Source organism: Brassica rapa, chromosome A07, assembly GCF_000309985.2.
Source record: "Brassica rapa cultivar Chiifu-401-42 chromosome A07, CAAS_Brap_v3.01, whole genome shotgun sequence".
Taxonomy (NCBI): Eukaryota; Viridiplantae; Streptophyta; class Magnoliopsida; order Brassicales; family Brassicaceae; genus Brassica; species Brassica rapa.
In genome coordinates, this window is record NC_024801.2 from 2,015,491 (window position 1) to 2,036,031 (window position 20,541).

Sequence of the window (20,541 nt, forward strand, 5' to 3'; positions counted from 1 at the left end):
GACAGTTTTAGGAAAGAATGGTAACATCGGCAATATTTGTTTCTAATAGAGAAAAGTAGTTCAAACTTATTCCTACAAAGTTGTCATAAGTCATAACAAAATTATTCCAAAACAATTCGGAAAATGTGAAGGAAAGTTGAGATATAATTAAGTGGATAAATAATTCTGCAAAGAAGAATGTCTACTCTGCAACCATCTAGGATATCTAGTGATGATAGTGATTGAAAGAACCAAAATAGACAATTAAATGAAAAAGACAACTCACAACTCTGTGAGTAGTTATGTAAATGTGTAACGTGCCTATGCATGATTAGGGATGGTCTATCACAGTAAAATCCAATAACTGAGGTTGTTGTTTGTTGGCCACTTGGATAACTGTTTAAATTAGGTACGGATGTATTAATTTTCTACTTATTTTGTTAGCCCATGAGTTGAGCCATTCTAAGTTGGAGGCCCCCTTTTTATAACAACAATTTTTTTATCCAAATCCATGCAGAACTGTATTACATTTACAAATCCTACTATGCTAAAAGAAATTAGCAATACATAAATTAAAGTTTGAGCTTTCTTTATTACATTTTATATATTATGTTTTATATAAACTACCTTACAGTGAAATATGATTTAATGTATTCAATCTTTGTTTATATAAATGTTACACATATATGCTGAAGGACAATGCCAAGCATGGTTCTTGGCGAATTCTCTAACTACATATTTAGATTTTGAGCCTGTAATACCGCCTCAAGTTTTACGCTTGGAGAGTATTTGTTTGGTGGATATTTCTTGGATCTCTACTTCTTTAGAAAGTGGATGTGGACGAACATAGGTTGATCGTGATGGACAGCCACAACTCATGGATACAAAAAATATAAGATGAAGAGAATTTCTATTGTACACAGAGTTAGAAGCGCTTCGATGGACTATGGATAGCATGTTTCATCATTCGACATGTCAAAAATTTGATACAGATTACAAAGAGATATAATAGCAATGGTAGCCAACATACTTGAAGGAGATTGAAAATCTCAAGGGAAGGTTTCAAAGATCATCTATATTCATAGAGGACATAATGGAACTGCCGATCATTTTGTTAGGACAATAGGAACATTTGTTTTGTTGGTTATTCTATTTCGATCTAGTTACACAGACCATCTCAAATATGAATAATATAATGGTTTGTTGTCATTAAAAAAACATATACCAAAATGCTGCAGCAAGAAGTCTTCCTCTATTTATTTATTTTTCTAAGCGCTTCAACAATAAATATTCCTCCTTATCTGACCTGAAATAGGATAATTAATATGATAATAAAAGACACCAACTTAGTTGCAATAAGGATTGTATCATACTGTGCATTTCCATTCTCTATAATTTTAATGTTACTTGTCAATGTTGATACTCCATTTACTATCTGATAAGCTGCTAAAGCGAGTTTAATATTACTGTGTGCATTGCATATTGCTGAATCATACCATAATTCATATTATAGGAGGAAGAACAGGGAAAGCTCGAATGGAGAGGATGAGATGGAAGTGGAAGTGGCCGTTGGAGGGAAGGATTTGAACTAAAAGAGTAAAGAGAAGATTCGACTTCAGAAAGAGAGGTTTGCGGTTATAAGTGGGTCTCAGCTTAAGAACACTCTCATTTGAATTAGTAAATGATGACTATTTGAATATACTCCCTCCGTTCCTAAAAGATATATGTTCTAGAAAAAAAAATTGTTGTAAAAAGATACATTTTTTACTTTTCCAATGTATGATTTTATGAAAAATTGTAAGTTTCAAAAATATTAATGGTGTTTATTGAATTTCTATTGGCTTAAAGTTATGGAAAATTGTTATTCACAAAAAACAATGCATATTTAATGAGTTTTCTTAATATATGTGAAAAATCTAGAATATGCATCTTTTAAAAACAGAGGGAGTATATTTTTTGTAACAGGCTCTCTAATTGCAGAAAAAAAATGTTTACAAACTACCGTCCTTTTCATGAAGCCGGTTAGTAGCTTTCCTCTTAGAAGATTTTCCATGGGTTTCTTGCTTTGGTAAGATCATCTAACGATAAAGATAACTTTTCCTTAAGAGAAACCCAATAAATTTTGAAAAGATACTCCCAGCTGCCTTGATCATCAAAATCAACCTGCACCTAGACAAACAAAAATTTACATGCTAAATCACATCACAAAACAAAAGTGACATCAGAAGAAAAAGGGAAAAAATGCTGACAGAATCTTCTTGGTACCTTTTCTTTGTTAGCTTCAGCTGCTGCATTCTCAATAAGCAACTATATACTTTGAGCTTCTAACGCATTTCTTGCAAACAAACTAAGGACAAGTATAGCACGTGTAGAAAGAATCCTTCTGACACGCTACATATATGCCAACCTGAAAACCCACCACCATCATTAAAGAAGCCCAAGACCTAATCTTTAGTAATGTATCAAAATGCACTAAGCACAGAAGAACTTACCACAGTTTCATTTTGATCTTTATATGAAGAAAGCTTCAGTACGCTTATACAAACTGGGTGGTACACCTTTGTACACCCTCTGACAAATTAAGAAAGTCATATCAGAACTACAAAAGTTTCTATTTTGGAAAAGCTCGAAGCTACTCACTCACCTACGATCGCAGAGGTCAAGACTACCTCCATCGAAGCAAACGAAACAAACATCTTCGTCTTCTCTCCTCTTTCTCGGAGAAATCGGAGAAGCTTTCCCATTTGTTCTCTGCAGACGACCGCGTCTAGGCCAAGTCTTCTTCACGCAATCCGACTCTTCCTCTAGCTTCACCTTCACATCTATCGAATCGAAACACGCTAGGCGGAGAAGAAGAAGAATCATCATCAGCGACGACTCTCATGAGCTCGATTTTCTCTAAAGAGCCGAGGATCCAAAAATAGTAAGATCGGAGCCCAAACCCTAGATTTGGAGAATTTGGGAATCGGAGGAGGTGGTTGTGGAGGAGAAGACATGCACATGGAGGAGAAACAGACATAGTTGGAACAAAAAGAAGAGAGAGAAAGTGTCAGATGTTTATTTGCATTGTTTTAGTGCGTAGGCTTCAGGTCTTTAGCTAACACGAAAACTTAAATACCGAGAGATTGCAAAGTTGTTCTATAGAGTTGAAGTAAGAGATGGTAAGAAAGCATCCTTCAGGCATGAGATGTGGTCGTCATTGGGTTCTTTAAAGGAGGTGCTAAGAGATAGAGGCTACATTGATATGAGGATTTCGATAAATGCAACTGTGGCTGAAAGCAGAAACCATCGAAGAAGGCGTCATCGAATCACAATATTAAACAGAGTTGAGGAAGAGATTGAGAAGTACAAAGCAAACTTAACTCATGAGGAAGATGTGTCACTGTGGAGAAATGAGAAAGGACAGTACAAGAGACAGTTTTGTACCAAAGAAACATGGATGAGTATAAGAGAGAAGTATCAAGTGTTTGATTGGTACCCGGTTGTATGGTTTAAATATACTACTCCAAAGTTCTCATTTATCACTTGGTTGACAATGAAGGGGAGACTTTCAACATGTGATAGAATGAGAAGTTAGAAAGCAAATGCAAATGTATCTTGCGTTTTATGCCAGAAACCGCTGGAAACTTTAAACCACTTATTCTTTGAGTGTGCTTATTGAGCACAAATCTAGGAGGCTCTTATGAAAGGTGTAATGAGGGATCAGTACATAGTTTATTGGAATAGGCTGGTACGGCTCATTACAACAGCTTTGAATTGGAGTAAAATTATGGTATTCATTGCCAAGTATATACTTCTGTCCACGGTTCATACAATTTGGAGGGAAAGGAACAGAAGAAGGCATGGTGAAGCTCCATGTCCAGCCACACTCTTTATCAGAAGGATAGACAAGAACATGAGAAACAGATTTACCGTCATTAAAAGGAGAGGAGATAAATCTTATGAAGGTGGGATGGCTATCTGGTTTGGTAGAAGGCAGAGTTGAGAAGGAAGCACAAAATTTGGAGGCTTTTAAAATTTGAGAATTTTAGATATTTTCTTTATGCTTGTGATCAGAAAGTAGAGAATACTTGATGTAAAAACAGTTTTTTTTTTTCCTTTTGAATTAAATTAAACATTCAATTCAAAAAAAAATGTGTTTCTTGAAGATGGTGTCTTCAGATCAATAAATTGGATTTGGACCCTTAGGTTTAATTTTCTTATGGGACTTTTATTTTGGTGGGATTGGATTGTATGAATTTACTTGTAATCTAGCCCAATACGCTTTATCAATAGAATGATAAGTTGACAAAAAAAGCCAATTTAGCATGATGGGTCATATCTACTTTTTAAAAGATTTGTAACATGCAACCTTTGTCCTTGTAGGACTTGCCTTGTTACTTCCTCTGGTTTTTTCTCCATTGTTGAAAATGACCATTGTTGAGATAGTTCAACGCAAGTTCATTCTAAATTTTGCTTTTTTTTCTTCTGATTTGGGTTGTGCGTCTGAATTTAAGACTTTTTGATTCCACACCGTTGGTCCATTTTCTAAGATTTTTCTTTTTTTTTTTCTGGTTAGAATAATATAATCTACGAGTGAAGGTGATTGACTTTGATAGATTTTTTGACAGTTTTTTTTTTGGAGAAAATCTACTTGAACAAATTTACATCTTTAACATCAAGATCCTCAGAACCGTGACTATTCACAAAAATTTGAAACATTGGCTTAGAGCATTTTTTTTTTTGAACTTTTATATATGGGTATATTACAAAGTTGTTATTTAATTTGATATATTGGTAAAAATACTTTTTGAAAAGTTCCAATCACTTGTATATAGATTACTATTAATATTCTTGGAAACCTTTTGATATAATCATAACTTAAATTTTCAAAATTAATTAATTACACCTCTATATGCGTTTTAGAAATATTTAAATTCTTGTAATTTTTTTATCTTTCTGTTAATTTTTATTTTTGATAGAAAACATATTTCTTTTGAAACTAAACCACTCTTTGTATTCTTGGGATAAGTTTCTCTTAATCTATTGTTATTTCTTTTAAAATTGAAAAATAAGCTTTGTGATAAGAAGAAGAGGAAAAAACATAATTAAAATAAGTTAAATGTTTCTTGTGATTTCTATATTTTCTTAAAATTGTATGTGTTATTCTATTTATCATAGTTTTTTTTTTTTCTTCAAACGGCTATTCTATTACTCAAGCTTGAGGTGGTCTGGGGAACCAGACCGGAACAGAACAACCAATATAATACAACTCCCTATGGAAGGACCTCGCTATCTTAGCTAATGAATCAGACAATACATTTTCCTGACGAGGTACAAAAACAATCGAGAACTCCGTGAATCTTGCTTTCAGCTTCATAAACTCCTCCAGCTCGGTAGAGAAGCTCGGCCATGCTCCCGGTTCTTTGGTCATCGCGATTAATTCCTTGCAGTCAGTCCCAAAAGATTGGCATGTCGATACCTGTAACATACACTCCATTGCCCACGATAGTGCTTCCAGTTCAGAATGCAATGGAGAGATTCGCCGTTGTTGATTTCTTGCTCCCAATAGTTGCAATGCTCCACTTGAACTTACCCATGTCCACCCATAACCACTAAAGAGTGTGTCATGTGTCCATGACCCATCTATCAAGCATCGCTCGGAGGTTGGAGTCTCTACCGTGATTTGTTCTCCCACGATTTCGTCTGGTCTTTGGTTTGCGTCAAACCAAGCTTGGCATTCAGATTCAGCATGTCTGACAGTTTCCAAAGGGTCCCTGTCGATGCCTCTAAAGAGTTTGTCATTCCTCGCTTTCCAAATATACCATATGATCCAAGGATACGGGTCCCTGTCCAGTTCCGGTTCTGCGATATCATTCTTCCTCCAGAATAGGTAATCAATATTCGAAAACTGACTTCCACTTGGGAATAGAGTCGGCGACGTTGGAGTCGATGCATGCACCCAAGTCTGGACTGCAGGAGGGCACTCAAAAATGGCATGATTTACAGTTTCGTCATCTGCACCACAACGAGGGCAGTAGTTGTCACATCGCATATGACGATGGGTCAGGTTACTCGTTACTGCTAGTTGGCCCGATATCACCTGCCAAATGAGATGTTTCATTTTTGTCGGAGCTTTAATCTTCCAAGCATAGGCCTGAAGCTTTGTAATACTAGGCTCCTGTGTCTCCGGTGACTGATCCTTTAGTAATTTTTTTGCCACCCAGTAACCTGATTTGACAGTGTACATCCCATGCCTTGTATAGCTCCAGCAATATCCATCCCGTCGATATTCCTGGCTTATGGCCAGTGACTGAATCAATGAGATGTCCTCTTGATTTACATAATTCTGTAGCATTTCAGTATTCCATCTCTTTGGATTTCCGATCATCAAGCTGCTTACTGGCACCATCGGGTGAAGCACTGGCGCAATTGGTCTAGCTGGTCTCGCTGGTATCGTTGGGATCCACAGATCTTCCCATATCCTGATTTCATTTCCAGAGTGCACCTTTTGTCTAATTCCTAGCGTTATCAATGGCTTTGCAGCCATTATACTTCTCCACCCATACGAGGGGTTGTTAGCATCATTTAGTCGCAATGGCGAGCTATATCTAAAGTACAGTCCTCTCAAGACTCTTGCCAGTAGAGAGTCCGGAAATTGCACTAATCTCCACAATTGCTTGCCAAGTAAAGCGAAGTTAAATTCATGGATCATCCTGAAACCTATTCCTCCTTCCTCCCTTGATTTGCAGAGTTTCTCCCACTTCACCCAGTGTATTCCTCTCCTCGGAGGATTCGAGCTCCACCAGAACTGTGCAATGGCACTAGCTAAGTTCTCACAGGTCTCCAGAGGTAGAAGAAGCGTTGACATTACATACGTAGGCAGGGCCAGCAATATCGACTTTATAAGCACCTCCTTTCCTCCCCTTGTCAGCCATCTTCCTGTCCAGCCGTTAACACGGTGTTGCAGACGTTCCTTCAGAAAGGCGAAGAGCCTTACCTTTGAACCACTAATATCTTCAGGGATACCAAGATAGGAACCCATTCCTCCCTCATTTGCAATCCCAGTTGATAGTTTCAGACCATCCTTGACATGTCCAGGTATCCTCTTACCAAAGAGTAAGGACGACTTTTCAAAATTAATGCATTGTCCCGAGGCTTTTCCATAGGTCCCAAGTGCTTTCATAACTTCATCGCATTCACGTGACTCCGCCTTGCAAAAGAACAGGCTATCATCAGCAAAGAGAAGGTGGGATACCGGGGGGCTAGCACGTGAAACGCGGATCCCCGTAATCTTTCCTTGATTCTCTGCATGATTTAGAAGGCTAACGAGCGCTTCCGTGCATAAGATGAATATGAAAGGAGACAAAGGATCTCCTTGTCGTAAACCCCGTTGAGGGGTTATATTTCCCCTCGGCTGCCCATTGAATAAGACATGGTATTTCACTGATGATACACAGCGCATTATCCATTCAATCCATGTATCTGAAAAACCCATCTTCTTCAAGACCGCACTAATAAAATCCCACTCCAACCTATCATATGCCTTACTCATGTCAGTCTTTATCGCCATTCGCTTCTCTCTTCCCCCAGAATTCGTGCGCAGAGCATGGAACATTTCCTGAGCTATCAAGACATTATCTGTTATCTGTCGTCCAGCAGCAAAAGCTGATTGTGTTTCAGATATTCGGTCTGGTACTATTTTTTTCAATCTTTGGCATAGGACCTTGGATATTATCTTGTAACTGACATTGCATAGATTTATTGGTCGGAATTGTGACATTTCATTTGGCTTCTCCTTCTTAGGTATAACCGTATAAGACATATATTTGCATCATTAAGCCCATTAGCCATTGTTCCATCGAAAAGGAACTCATTAACCATACGAGTTAAGTCCTCCTTCACAATGTCCCAGAACTTCTGGTAAAAGAGGGCAGTGAAACCATCCGGACCCGGCGCTTTCTCAGGGTGCATCGCAAAGAGGGCCGACCTAACTTCCCATTCTGAAACAGGAGCTATAAGATCCGCGTTTATCCGGTCGGTTATTGTTGTAGAAACATTTGCTAATGCCTCATCAATGAGTTGAGGGTTGGATGTTTGGAACAATTTTCTAAAATAACTAGTAGCAATGGCTACTAATTTTTCCTCCTCCTCTACAAGGTTTCCTGCCGAATCTAAGAGGCTTGTAATCTTATTCCTGGCTCGTCGCTGCTTTGTGATGGCATGAAAAAACTTTGTGTTCAAATCACCCTCCAATAGCCAGAATATCCTACTCTTCTGTCTCCAGAACTGTTCCTCCGCCTTAAGGGCATCAGTTAGTTCCTTCAGAGCAGCTGCTATATCTTCGGTCGTGGCATCATCATCTTAAGATCGTCGACCATTTTTGCAGAATTTAAATCCCTTTCTCTTTTCCATTGAGATAATGCTCTCCTGCAACTGGATATATGATCCATTATACTTGCGTCCGGGGAGAGATCAGAAGAATTCCAACCTTCTAAAATTACTTGTCTTATTTCTTTACTCTCTAACCAACGCTTATCAAACTTGAAGGTTTTCCTCTTCCTGGTTGGCTTAGATAGAATATCTGCAAGAATCGGACGATGATCCGATCCCCACATCCTTAAATATTGAACTTTGGAGTGTGGAAATTTTTCATGCCAATCTTCATTACCAAGAGCACGATCGAGACGGCAGCGGACGGTGCCATTAGTGCGCTTTCCAGCCCATGATAGTTGGTTCCCACTACATGGAAACTCCAACATTCCACAATCTGATATCATTTGATTAAAAGAAAGAAATGAAGTATCAGACCGTTTCCTTCCCCCTTCTTTTTCATGATGTCCTGTTATTTCATTAAAATCCCCTATCATGAACCAAGGTCCATCTCTTGTTGTTGAGAAACGCGTAAGACGTTCCCACACCTGGTCTCTTCTTTCTAACACCGGATCCCCATAAACAAATGTCATATAGACTTTTATTCCATTAATGACTGCTTTTACATCAATCATACGATTATTAGAAAATAAAACATCAACTTGAAATTCATCCATAAAAAATAAAGCTAGACCACCACTTTGGCCAAGAGGCTCAACGGTGAACAATTTATTAAATCCTAGGTCAGCCTGAATGTTTTGCAACAGCAGCTTCTTATTCTTCGTCTCAGACAGAAACAAGAGTCATGGGCGATGCTTCTGACACATCTCCTTGAGGCGTCGAACTGTGCGGTCGTTTCCTATCCCTCGACAGTTCCAACTGAGCGTCTTCATTGATGACGGTGGGGCGGATATTTGGCATCCACCATACCTTTCTGTTGAGTACTCCTACCCGGTGTTACTTTTTTTGAGCTTGTCTGCTTTAGTCCCCTCCTAGCGCGAGAGACATTGACTTGTTGAACTTGTTTGGGATTGATCCGAGGGGAAGCTCGTCGTTGATTCCCCTGTTGTGGTTCCGGACACACTGATCTAGTCATGTTCCTTGTAAGAGCTTTCTCATTCGCCCCCTTTGCAGCTCCACTCTCACCAAAGTCACTCGCCTCAATCATATGAATTGGGCTTTTTTGAATGTTCTGATCATGATCAGTCACCCCCAAAGATTCAATATGCGCAAGATCTTCCCCTAGCATGTCCTCATCCTCTATTAGCGCCAGCTCATTTCCCATGATATTGTCCTCCATGTATGCATCCGCTATCTCCTCCTCATTCTCGATGTCGTGCTCATTAAGAGCATCAATCTTCAGAGCATTATATGGAGGAATGAGATCCTCTGCAACTTCTATATGGGAAAGTTGGGTTGTGTGTGGTCTGTAGGTGACATTATTATCCAGGGGAGTGAAGAACCCTAGGATAGGGAGGATCACTTTAGCTGGGTGTTGGATATGAACCGAGAAGGCAATTGGCACTTCTGAAACTGAAATGGATTGAAAGGATCGTCAAGAGATGCGGAATGACTCTTGATATACCCACGATCTAAGGCTAACCACCTAAGAACAAATGTAGTGTGTTGGCTAACCACCAAACAACACACAAAGATGAATTGGCTGACCACCAAATCAACAAGCCGGTTCAAACCGATGAACTAGCTAAGAACTCTCTCTCTCACTCAGAGAAGAAACGAAATAAACAACCAAAACTGAACTGATTTTATTCATCAAAGGGACTACATATTTATAGTGTTTTGTAGTCAAAGACAATTAAAGAAATTGTGTAAAAACAATACATAGAAAATATAATCTTGACCAGATCTGAATTAATGAGTCAAAGACTCAGTCTTCCATGCAGATTGGTCAAAGATGACTCTTTAGCTGATGTCCAGGTTCATCCGAACCCATTGGATGCACGGCGGTAACGATAAGGACTCCTATGGGAATGTCCGGATGGTCCGCCGGGTGAGAATCCATGTCTGTCTTCAGGTTCATCAAGACCCAAGCTAAGTCTAGCTCGACCCAAGTCAAGTCTGGCATGATTCTTGTCAAGTCTGGCATGATCTTTCTCAAGTCTGGCATGATCTTTCTCAAGTCTGACATGATCCTTCTCAAGTCTGGCATGATCCAAGTCAAGTCTGGTACGGTGAAAAACATGAACCTCGGTTGAAATGTTCAGAACGTCCTGAACTCCATGCTGAGCTGGTTCCATGTAATGATCCGTGGACTGCGGCACATCATTCCCTTCCTCTTCAAAAAGATTTGTCCTCAAATCTGAAACATTAAAAGGAAAAGGATTATAAGCAAAAGAACCATAATCAGAACGTTGCTCACCTTGAGTTCGGTCCGGTTTGTGAATGGAAGAAGATCCTTCTTTATGACCACAATTTTGCTCTCCACCTGACCCTTCTTTCGGTTCATGTGTATAGTCATCGAAAATTGATAAAAAGTCTTCCTTTTCTGGCTTGGTTTCAACTTTCTCCAAAGTCACCAACGATTTCTGTTTTTGGCACTTGTTGGCATAATGACCGACTCTATGGCATTTGAAACACCTGGTAGAAAGAGCCTTGCTTGTGGTTTTCACAGCCTTGCTTTTATCAGAAGACAACACATTAGTTTTCAAATCAGAATTTGAAAGAGAAGAAAAATTACTTTGCTGTTTTGGTGCAGAAGAAGTGTTGTTGTTTCCCTTCTTTTTGAGTTGCCGGACAACATGAATCGCCTTATGCAACATCTTTTCCAAGCTGGCATAAGTCTGAAGCTCGTTTTGATCAGGCACATCACGGTTGCTTCTCTTGGCTTTGGTGAAGGGACGATCACCACTTCTGATCCACTTCTCATCATCATCGAACCTGTTTTGTCTCTTCCTTTGGTTTCTTTGTGTCTGCACAAAATCAAACCTATTAGAAGCAAACTGTTTCTTATTTCCAAAAATCATTTGCTCTTTTTCTAGCACGGTTTTAAAAGGAAAGTAAACGTCTTGTTGTAGTTTTGATTTTTTGAGAAGTCCAAACATCCTGAAAACACTTAACAAAAGAGTTAACAAATAAAAATCCTCACACTCTCAAAATGTTTAGCTCACGATTTTTAGGTGATCACTCAAAGTTCTTTCAACTGGTTCAAAGGATGATAGGCAGTTAAGATTCAGCAATCAAAACTCAAAACAAACTTTTGTGGGAAAAGAAAAGAGAAAAAAAGATGAAGAGAATTTTGATATGGATCCGCCTTAACTGTCCTAAGGCTGGGTTTCTCTTCAGCCAGCAGGGTTTCTCTTCCACCACTCCCCCTGGATTTCTCTTCAGAAGTGATTCAAGCCAAAACTTTTACTCTTTTTTTTTTTTTTTAATCGTTTTTTTTTTTTTTTTAATAACTGGCGATCACAAAGGGGTAAAGGAACAGCCCGGATCCAAAAAGAAATAAGAAAAGAAAATTGTGGAGAGATGAGAAGATGAAAAGATGAAATGAAAACAAACCAGCCAAAGTGGCTCTGATACCAACTGAAGAACCCTAGGATAGGGAGGATCACTTTAGCTGGGTGTTGGATATGAACCGAGAAGGCAATTGGCACTTCTGGAACTGAAATGGATTGAAAGGATCGTCAAGAGATGCGGAATGACTCTTGATATACCCACGATCTAAAGCTAACCACCTAAGAACAAATGTAGTGTGTTGGCTAACCACCAAACAACACACAAAGATGAATTGGCTGACCACCAAATCAACAAGCCGGTTCAAACCGATGAACTAGCTAAGAACTCTCTCTCTCACTCAGAGAAGAAACGAAATAAACAACCAAAACTGAACTGATTTTATTCATCAAAGGGACTACATATTTATAGTGTTTTGTAGTCAAAGACAATTAAAGAAATTGTGTAAAAACAATACATAGAAAATATAATCTTGACAGATCTGAATTAATGAGTCAAAGACTCAATCTTCCATGCAGATTGGTCAAAGATGACTCTTTAGCTGATGTCCAGGTTCATCCGAACCTATTGGATGCACGGCGGTAACGATAAGGACTCCTACGGGAATGTCCGGATGGTCCGCCGGGTGAGAATCCATGTCTGTCTTCAGGTTCATCAAGACCCAAGCTAAGTCTAGCTCGACCCAAGTCAAGTCTGGCATGATTCTTGTCAAGTTTGGCATGATCTTTCTCAAGTCTGGCATGATCTTTCTCAAGTCTGACATGATCCTTCTCAAGTCTGGCATGATCCAAGTTAAGTCTGGTACGGTGAAAAACATGAACCTCGGTTGAAATGTTCAGAACGTCCTGAACTCCATGCTGAGCTGGTTCCATGTAATGATCCGTGGACTGCGGCACATCAGGGAGGCTGCTCCATAGAAACACTTAACTTGGGCACTACTGTTGCGCTAGCTGGTTGATCACTAAGGCGCCTCGATCCTTCACTACAAGAAAACACAAGTTTTACGAGGGCAGTTTTCCTCGTGATTTCGTCGTAAAAGCAGTGTTACGAGGAATTAGCGAGGAAACCCGTTTCGTCGTTATACGTTTGTCGTAACGCATATATCCTCGCTAATTCGTCGTAGCGTAGCGAGGAAATAATTTCGTCGTAAAAGCGAAGAAGAATATTTCGTCGTAAAGACCACGTAAAGCTTCCACGTAAGGACGTCGCTAAATTTCCTCGTAAATACCTCGAAAGCCATTCCTCGTTAAAGCCACGTAAATAACTCGAAAGTAAATACTCGTAAAGTAAACGTAAATATCTTGATAGCTTTCCTCGTAAAGACCACGTGAATTTTCCACGTCATTTCCTTGTAAACATTTCCTCGTAAAAACCTCGTTAAGCTTCCACGTAAAGAAGTCGCAAAATAGCTACGAAATTACTTCGTTTCGTTATTTTACAGAAATAAAAAAAATTATAATTAAAAAAATTATTTAAATTATTAATAAAATTAAAATTCTAAAAAAATCAAAACCAAAATATTTTATATATAAATAAGTTTTGAATTCATAATACAAGAACCGAAATTAAAAAGAACTAAGGGTCGTTAATCGCCCGGTAGAATTCATCACTCCTCGCCGTTACATCCGCCTCGGCATGTGAGTCGTCGGTTGGTGACTACCTGGCTCACCGAACATCTCTCTGTAATGGGCAGTAAGTCTACTTTTCGAACCTGAGAAAAAAATTTAATTTTTTAAATTTCCGTCAACAGTATATTTTCCAACATTATCCACCTAATCAACACTAAATAACATAAGATCCGTAAACTTATCTAAATTCCCTATACTAACCGCCTAATCTACCTAAACTAACCAAATTAGAGAGGAATTAGAGAGGCTTACCATTGCAACGAAACAGGGAGGAAGTAGAGAGGAAGTAGAGAGGAAAGAAAGAGTGAGCGCTCGGGGTGTATATATAAGATTACATTCCGTCGCAAATTCCTCGTAATTTTACGACGAATTACAGAGGCCCGTGTTTTTTTTTACGACGAAACAGCGAGAGATTACAAAGGCCCGCGTTTTATTATACGAGGAAGTTACGAGGAATTACAAAGGCCCGTGTTTTTTAGGTACGAGGACGTTACGACGATTTTGCTTACGTGGAATTACCGAGGAAAGCTTCCCTATAAATATACCCGTAACTCTCCTTCTCAACCCACACCCAAACTCCCAAATCACACCCTATCTCACTTCATACTCTCAAATCCAATCCTATTCAAATTATAAAAATTTGAAAAAAAAGGAAGAGAAGAAGATATTGGAATTTATGTTGGTGAGACTTAAGTAATATAATTGCTGGAAGTCTTGCCACATGTAAATCCAGTATATTTCTTCTTCTTTTTTTTTCTAGTTTTTACGGTACGAGGTGTTTACGACGATTTTGGTTACGAGGTGTTTACGACGATTCCGTCCTACGTGGAATTAAAGTGGGCCGCGTTCATCATTTACTTTACGTGGTATTTACGACGAATCTCTCCTACGTGGTATTTACGACGAATCTGTCCTACGTGGTATTTACGACGAATCTGTCCTACGTGGTATTTACGACGAATCTGTCCTACGTGGTATTTACGAGGAATTCGTCGTAAGTTCGACGTTAACATACGAGGAATTAACGAGTATTCCATTTAAATCCCTAAAACCCGAAACCCCAAACCCCAAACCCCATATTCCTTATCTTCTACTTCATATATTCCAAACCCTATCTTTATTTTCATTCCAAACCACAATTACTTATTTTCATTCACTCAGAGAGTCTTACGTGGAATTAGCGTGCCCCGCTTTCTTTATTTTTTTTAATTTCGTCGTAAACTCCTCGTGGCCTTACGACAACCTTACGACGATTTTGGCTTGCGTGGAATTAGCGTGCCCCGCTTTCTTTATTTTTTTTAATTTCGTCGTAAACTCCTCGTGGCCTTACGACAACCTTACGACGATTTTGGCTTACGAGGAATTAACGAGTATTACGTATAAATCCCTAAAATCCGAAACCCCAAACCCCATCTTACTTATCTTCTACTTCATATATTCCAAACCCCAAACCCATCTACCCTTGAACCTCAATCTATTCTTTCGCCTCAAACCCTATTTATAAAATATTCCAAACCCCAAACCACAAGTCCTTATTCATAATTAAAATAAACTTTCACATTACCTTATTCATAAATCAAACTCCCACATTATCTTATTCATAAAACAAACTACATAAAATCAAATACATCAATCGGATACATCAACATTCTCGTCATCACTAGAAACATCATTATTTTCATTAAACTCGTCTTCAACGGCTTCGTCTGTGGCATCGTCGGTAAGATCTTCGTACTCGTGATTATGCGGATCAATGAGAAGGATGTCATCAATTTCTTGTTCAGGTTCCTCGACTTCATTTATCTGTTCTTCTTGCAATGGTGGTTCTTCTCCACTGATAATTCGTCCTCGAGGTGTAACTTTGATCACAGCTAACCAATTTATACCCGAATCTCTCATTCGAGGGTATGGAAGGAAGCTAACTTGGTCTGCTTGTGAAGCTAAGATGAAAGGCTCGAATTTGTTGTACCTTCGTCCACCGTTGACATCAACTACACCGAATTTGTTAGACCGAACACCTCTGTGACGACGGAATCGAACCATTCACATTGGAAGAGGACGCATTTCAGCTTCAATATCCCTGGAAATTCGACTTCAATAATCTCCGTCAAGATCCCGTAGAAATCTATTTCCCCTTTCACACATATTCCATAGTTACTGGTCGTCCGCTGTCTACCATACTCATATGTGTGAAAAGTATAGCCTCGTGTGAAATTACGACGAAAATTAATTGGATGGCCAAAAAAAACGTGAGCTACCTACCAAGTTGGTGGATTCAAAATTTCCTCGTTAAGTACACGTAAAGTATTTCGTCGTAAAGAACTCGCGAAGTTTACGTGGTATTTACAAGGAAATAGTGTTTCCTCGTAAAAGCCACGTCAATTTACATCGTCTTTACGACGAAATTGTTTTGTCGTTACCTTACGACGAAATAACGATGCTTCTCTTTTTCCACGTACTTTCCTCGTAAAATCAACGTACTTTTACGAGGATTATTTTTCCTCGTTAATTATCCTCGTTAAACTTACGTTTTCTTGTAGTGCTTCTTCCGTGACGGGCAAGCGAAGTTTGGTGTTGCCAGCTGAAGCGGAGGCCGTGTCTCTAGGTTGTTGATCATGTATCTTCAGCGGCCTGGCCTGTTTTTCCTTCCACAACTGCTCCTTGCCCGCTTCTTGATGCTTCCCTGATGACGCATTGCTTCGTACATAGGAGTACGGATTGTATCGAGAATCCCGCGGTTTGGTAACACGACTAGAGCGGCTTGAGTGAGTAGAGCGATGAACTCGAGCGTAAGAGCTCGCTCCATCTTTGTGAGGCCGAGCTATCTCATCCTTCACACGAGCGCTCCCTGAGGGCACACGTGAACTGACATCTCCACCGGTGCTAGGTCTTACGCGATCAAAGACTGTCTCACGGCCAGTCAGTTGGGATTGCGTACTGCTCTGATACATTGTACAGTATTGAGTCTCATGTGTCATAAGACCACATGTAGAACAATGCTTAAAGAGCATTTCGTAGTGGAGCTTAATGTTGATATCCTCCTTTTTCCGCGTTTGTAACTTCCTGGTGAACTTCAGAGGCTTACTAGAATCAATCTCCACTCTGATTTTTCCTTCTGCAGAATCAATCTTGTCCACTTTCCCAAGTCTGTCTCCGATGGCCTCCAAGTTCTGATGCGTACAGAGATGCAAGGGGATGCCCTGTAGTTGTATCCAGAACGGTACCAGAGATGGGTAGCTTTCATCAACCACTGGCTCCCAACGAACCAACACAAACATATAAAAGTTATGGTGGAAGGGTCCTTGGTTGAGGACATAATTAAGATCTTCCTCATTATCAAAATTGAATAAGAAGCACCCATTGCCCAAATCACAAGCAGTGATCTTCTCTGACATGCCCCATTGGTCTGGCATTGCGACAATAAGCCGCTCCACATTTTGTTTTTTGGGGTTTAAAATCTTGCCAATAAGAGACAAGCTGTACTCCTTAATGAGATGTTCATCTGCTTGATCCGGCAAAAGTATCGGCGCATCATCATCCTCCTCAAGAAGAATCCCCTTACCCTTGTTTGAAGTCATCGTTGATGTCTCTACCGTACAAAGATACAGTAGATTGGTTGTTGATTTGATCGGGAAGAAACAGAGTATCGTCTGCTCTGTTCGTAAGAAACAGAGTATCGTCTGCTCCGTTCGTAAGCAACAGAATATCGTCCGCGATAGATCAACACCACCAGATCGTGTCAAGACAAAGATCCTGAGGCAAGTATACGACCGCCGATGAGATCTATAGGAAATGTGGGACGAGAAGCTATGGAGCGTGAGAGAACAGGAAGCAGAAGTAGGTTGTTGCGTGTTGAGGAAGAAAGCACGAACCAGGACCGTCCACAAACGAATCGAAGGCTGATCTCTATGTCAATGAACGTAATGATCAGGAGAAGATCGAGATTTCAATGGAAAATCTCAATCTGATGAGGAGTCTTCAGAATCGCCATATCGCCTTTGGAAGCCCTAGCCGCACAAAACTGATATTTATCATAGTTATATATTGAATAGTATGTGTTTATATGATATTTCTCTATTTCAACAGTACATATCAGAATTAGTCAAATATATATACATTTGAAAAAAAAATTGAAACATGCTATTTATGGAAAAAATCTATGTTTCTTTGAGCAACTTTGAAAAATTAATTAATAATCATTTTATAATAAAAATTACTTAAATCAAAGAGGGAGAATCTGAAAAGGGTATAATGGTAATTAATATATAAATATGTAGAATAATGATGCTATTTTTTGTAATGGTTACGTTCTTAATTTAAGTTTTTTTGTTGGTCGTGGCTTTAATCTTCCTTAAATTTTCCATATTTTTTTTCTTTTGACGGTTTTATTTAATTTATTTATTAGTTTTGAATAAAGTATTCAATTTATTTGTTTTAATAGATTTTCTTATTTTATAAATCTCTCTTATTAAAATATAAACATTCCATTGGAACCAAACTTTTTTGTAGGATTTTAAATTAAATACACACCACTATTATAAAGTAATTATGAAATAAATATTTTACTATTATATATGTTTCCAAAAAACAAAATAATTAATCTTATGAAAAAAATATAAAAAATTAGGTCTCATCTTTAAAATAACTTTTTAACAATTATTGACTAAAACATCCAAATAATTTATGAAAAAACTTATTTTTGCAAGCTTAGATAATACAAAATAATTTCAATCAATATCAAATCTACTAAATCAAAGAACAGTTTTATTTATATTTTCATAAACAAAAAGGTACATTTATTTAAATTTAAATAAACTTTAATATAAAATTAATACTATATATAAATAAATTATAATAAATTTATAGTTAAAATTTATAAAAATATATCATACATTTAATCAATTAAATTACAGAGATTTTATTAAAGAATCATGACAAAAATTTGAAATAACTAAAATTAATTAAATAATAGAAAAATTGATTGCTGATTACATGAAGTAGTGGTCATCATATGGCTAACAATGCAATCTAAAAAAAATTACACTTAGCTACATGAGGTATATATTATGCATTACAATATCTCTCAACTTTATGATGTTATGTAGTTAACATCACGAGCTTAATTTCATTCATCCAAAAATGATATGTATTTCAAAGACTGTTCAAATCTCTTGTTTCATCAATTAAAATGTGACACATATAACGATAATTTTCCTAAATTAGATTTTTGACCCGGGTTTTTAAAGCTTAATAATATTTTTTTAACAAAATCTAATTTACAAAAATCTAATTTACAAAATCAATATGTTTTATAAATTTTGATAAGTACTGTTTTAATATTTGTATTTTAGTGTATTTTAAAAAATATAATTATTTTATTTTTTGTATTAAATATAAAAGTTATTAAGATATTATTTAATTTAGTTTTTTTTAATTCTTTTAATCTGTTTTGGTATGAACTTTAAATAAAATTTATGTAATTCGTTTGATTAACTGTGTGATATATACTTATTTGATTAAAAAAATTATTATAAAACTTCTTTGATGTCAATTTATTGAATCTAACATTTTATTTGTTTAATATTAAATTATTAAGTTAATGAATTATTTTATATATTTTTTCATAAACAAAAATTTCATTCATTTAAATTTAGTAAAACTTTCACATTAGATTCTTATTCTTTGATTACTTTTATTCTTAAAAGTATATAATTTATAATTATATACGCAAGATTATGTTTGGTTTAATTTGACATCAGATAACTTTTTTTTGACATCACATAACTTATAAGCAAATAAAATGTTAGAGTTAATAAATTGGCAGCAAATAAATTTTATAATTAAAAAATTATCAAAGAAGTATATATCACACAATTAATCAAATGAATTACAATTTTTTATTTTAAAGTTCTTAAAAAAACAGATTAAAATAATTAAAATACAAAACAGATTAATAAATATAAAAATAATACAATTATACATTTTAAAAATACACTAAAATAAAAATGTTAAAACACTACTTATGAAAAGTTCATAAGAAAACAGATTAATATAAATAAAAATAATACAATTATATAGTTTTAAAATACACTAAAATAAAAATGTTAAAACACTACTTCTCAAAACAATGTTAAAAATATTGATTTTGTAAATTAGATTTAGTTAAAAATAATCTTACACTTTTAAAATGTGGGTCAAAATCTAATTTTAGTTAAATTATAGTCGGATCGGTCATATTTTAATTGTCGAAACAAGATATTTAAACGATTTCTAATATCCACATTAGTTTTCGGATGAATGAAATAACATCATAAAGTTGAGAGATGTTGTCATGCATAACATATTAGTTTGCATGGTTAGCCATGTGATGCTCAATACTTCATGTAGTTAGTAATCATTTTTTCCTCAATAATATCTTATACAATTTTATATTTAATAAATAAAAAATCATATAATTATATATATATATTCAATAAACTAAAATAAAAATATTAAAACATTTTTATTTTGTAAATTATATTTTTTTAAAGATATTTCTGTAGTCTACTAAAACAGTTTATATAATTGATATAACAAATAATCCGCATGGTCATGCAGATTTAACGGAAAAAAAAACATAAAAAGACTAAACGAACGTTTATTTGTTGTTCCCCATAAAAATATTTTAGATGATGGGCTTCAATTTAGAATAATTAACAAAATCGGTTGGGACAAATCTCTTATTATATTCGTATTTGCTTATGTCGGGTCAATTCTTTTCAAATAATCAGAATTATTTCATAAAAATGTATAAGGAAATAAAGTTATAGGATATTATATATCTAAGTAAATAAAACTTACATACATTTTAATCAAATAAAAATCTTTATTTTATTTTATAACTGAAATATATAGAGCATAAGAGTATTTATACAAAGTGTAATTAATATGATATATATGAACACAAGATTGTATTCACGTTTCTATATGTTAGCAACATCAATTATTTTTGTAGGCACCAATCTATAATCTAATAAAACATTATATAATTTATTTAATTAACTCATAATTTAATAATAGCCATTACATAAAAAACAATATATATATATAAACATTATACATTGAACAT

General features: G+C 36.4%; 1 protein-coding gene across 2 annotated transcripts; it reads right to left on the reverse strand.

The window, feature by feature from the left end:
• Positions 1 to 1,163: 1,163 nt before the first annotated feature.
• Positions 1,164 to 7,838, reverse strand: LOC103828430. Of its 2 annotated transcripts, none has more exons than XM_033275670.1 (4): positions 2,624 to 7,838; positions 2,472 to 2,550; positions 2,245 to 2,386; positions 1,164 to 2,142 (listed from the first exon to the last, which is right to left on the reverse strand). In XM_033275670.1, exon 1 carries the CDS (start codon positions 7,781 to 7,783, stop codon positions 5,174 to 5,176), a length of 2,610 nt encoding a protein of 869 aa, XP_033131561.1. In that variant the 5' UTR covers positions 7,784 to 7,838; the 3' UTR covers positions 1,164 to 2,142; positions 2,245 to 2,386; positions 2,472 to 2,550; positions 2,624 to 5,173. The 2 variants fall into 2 exon arrangements, with proteins under 2 accessions (XP_033131561.1, XP_033131560.1); XM_033275669.1 differs by having other exon boundaries at positions 1,164 to 2,148.
• Between the last annotated feature and the right edge of the window lie 12,703 nt (positions 7,839 to 20,541).

Coding starts and splice junctions, on each gene's coding strand:
- LOC103828430 (XM_033275670.1), bottom strand. CDS start 7,783: ATGTCTTATACGGTTATACCTAAGAAGGAGAAGCCAAATGAAATGTCA.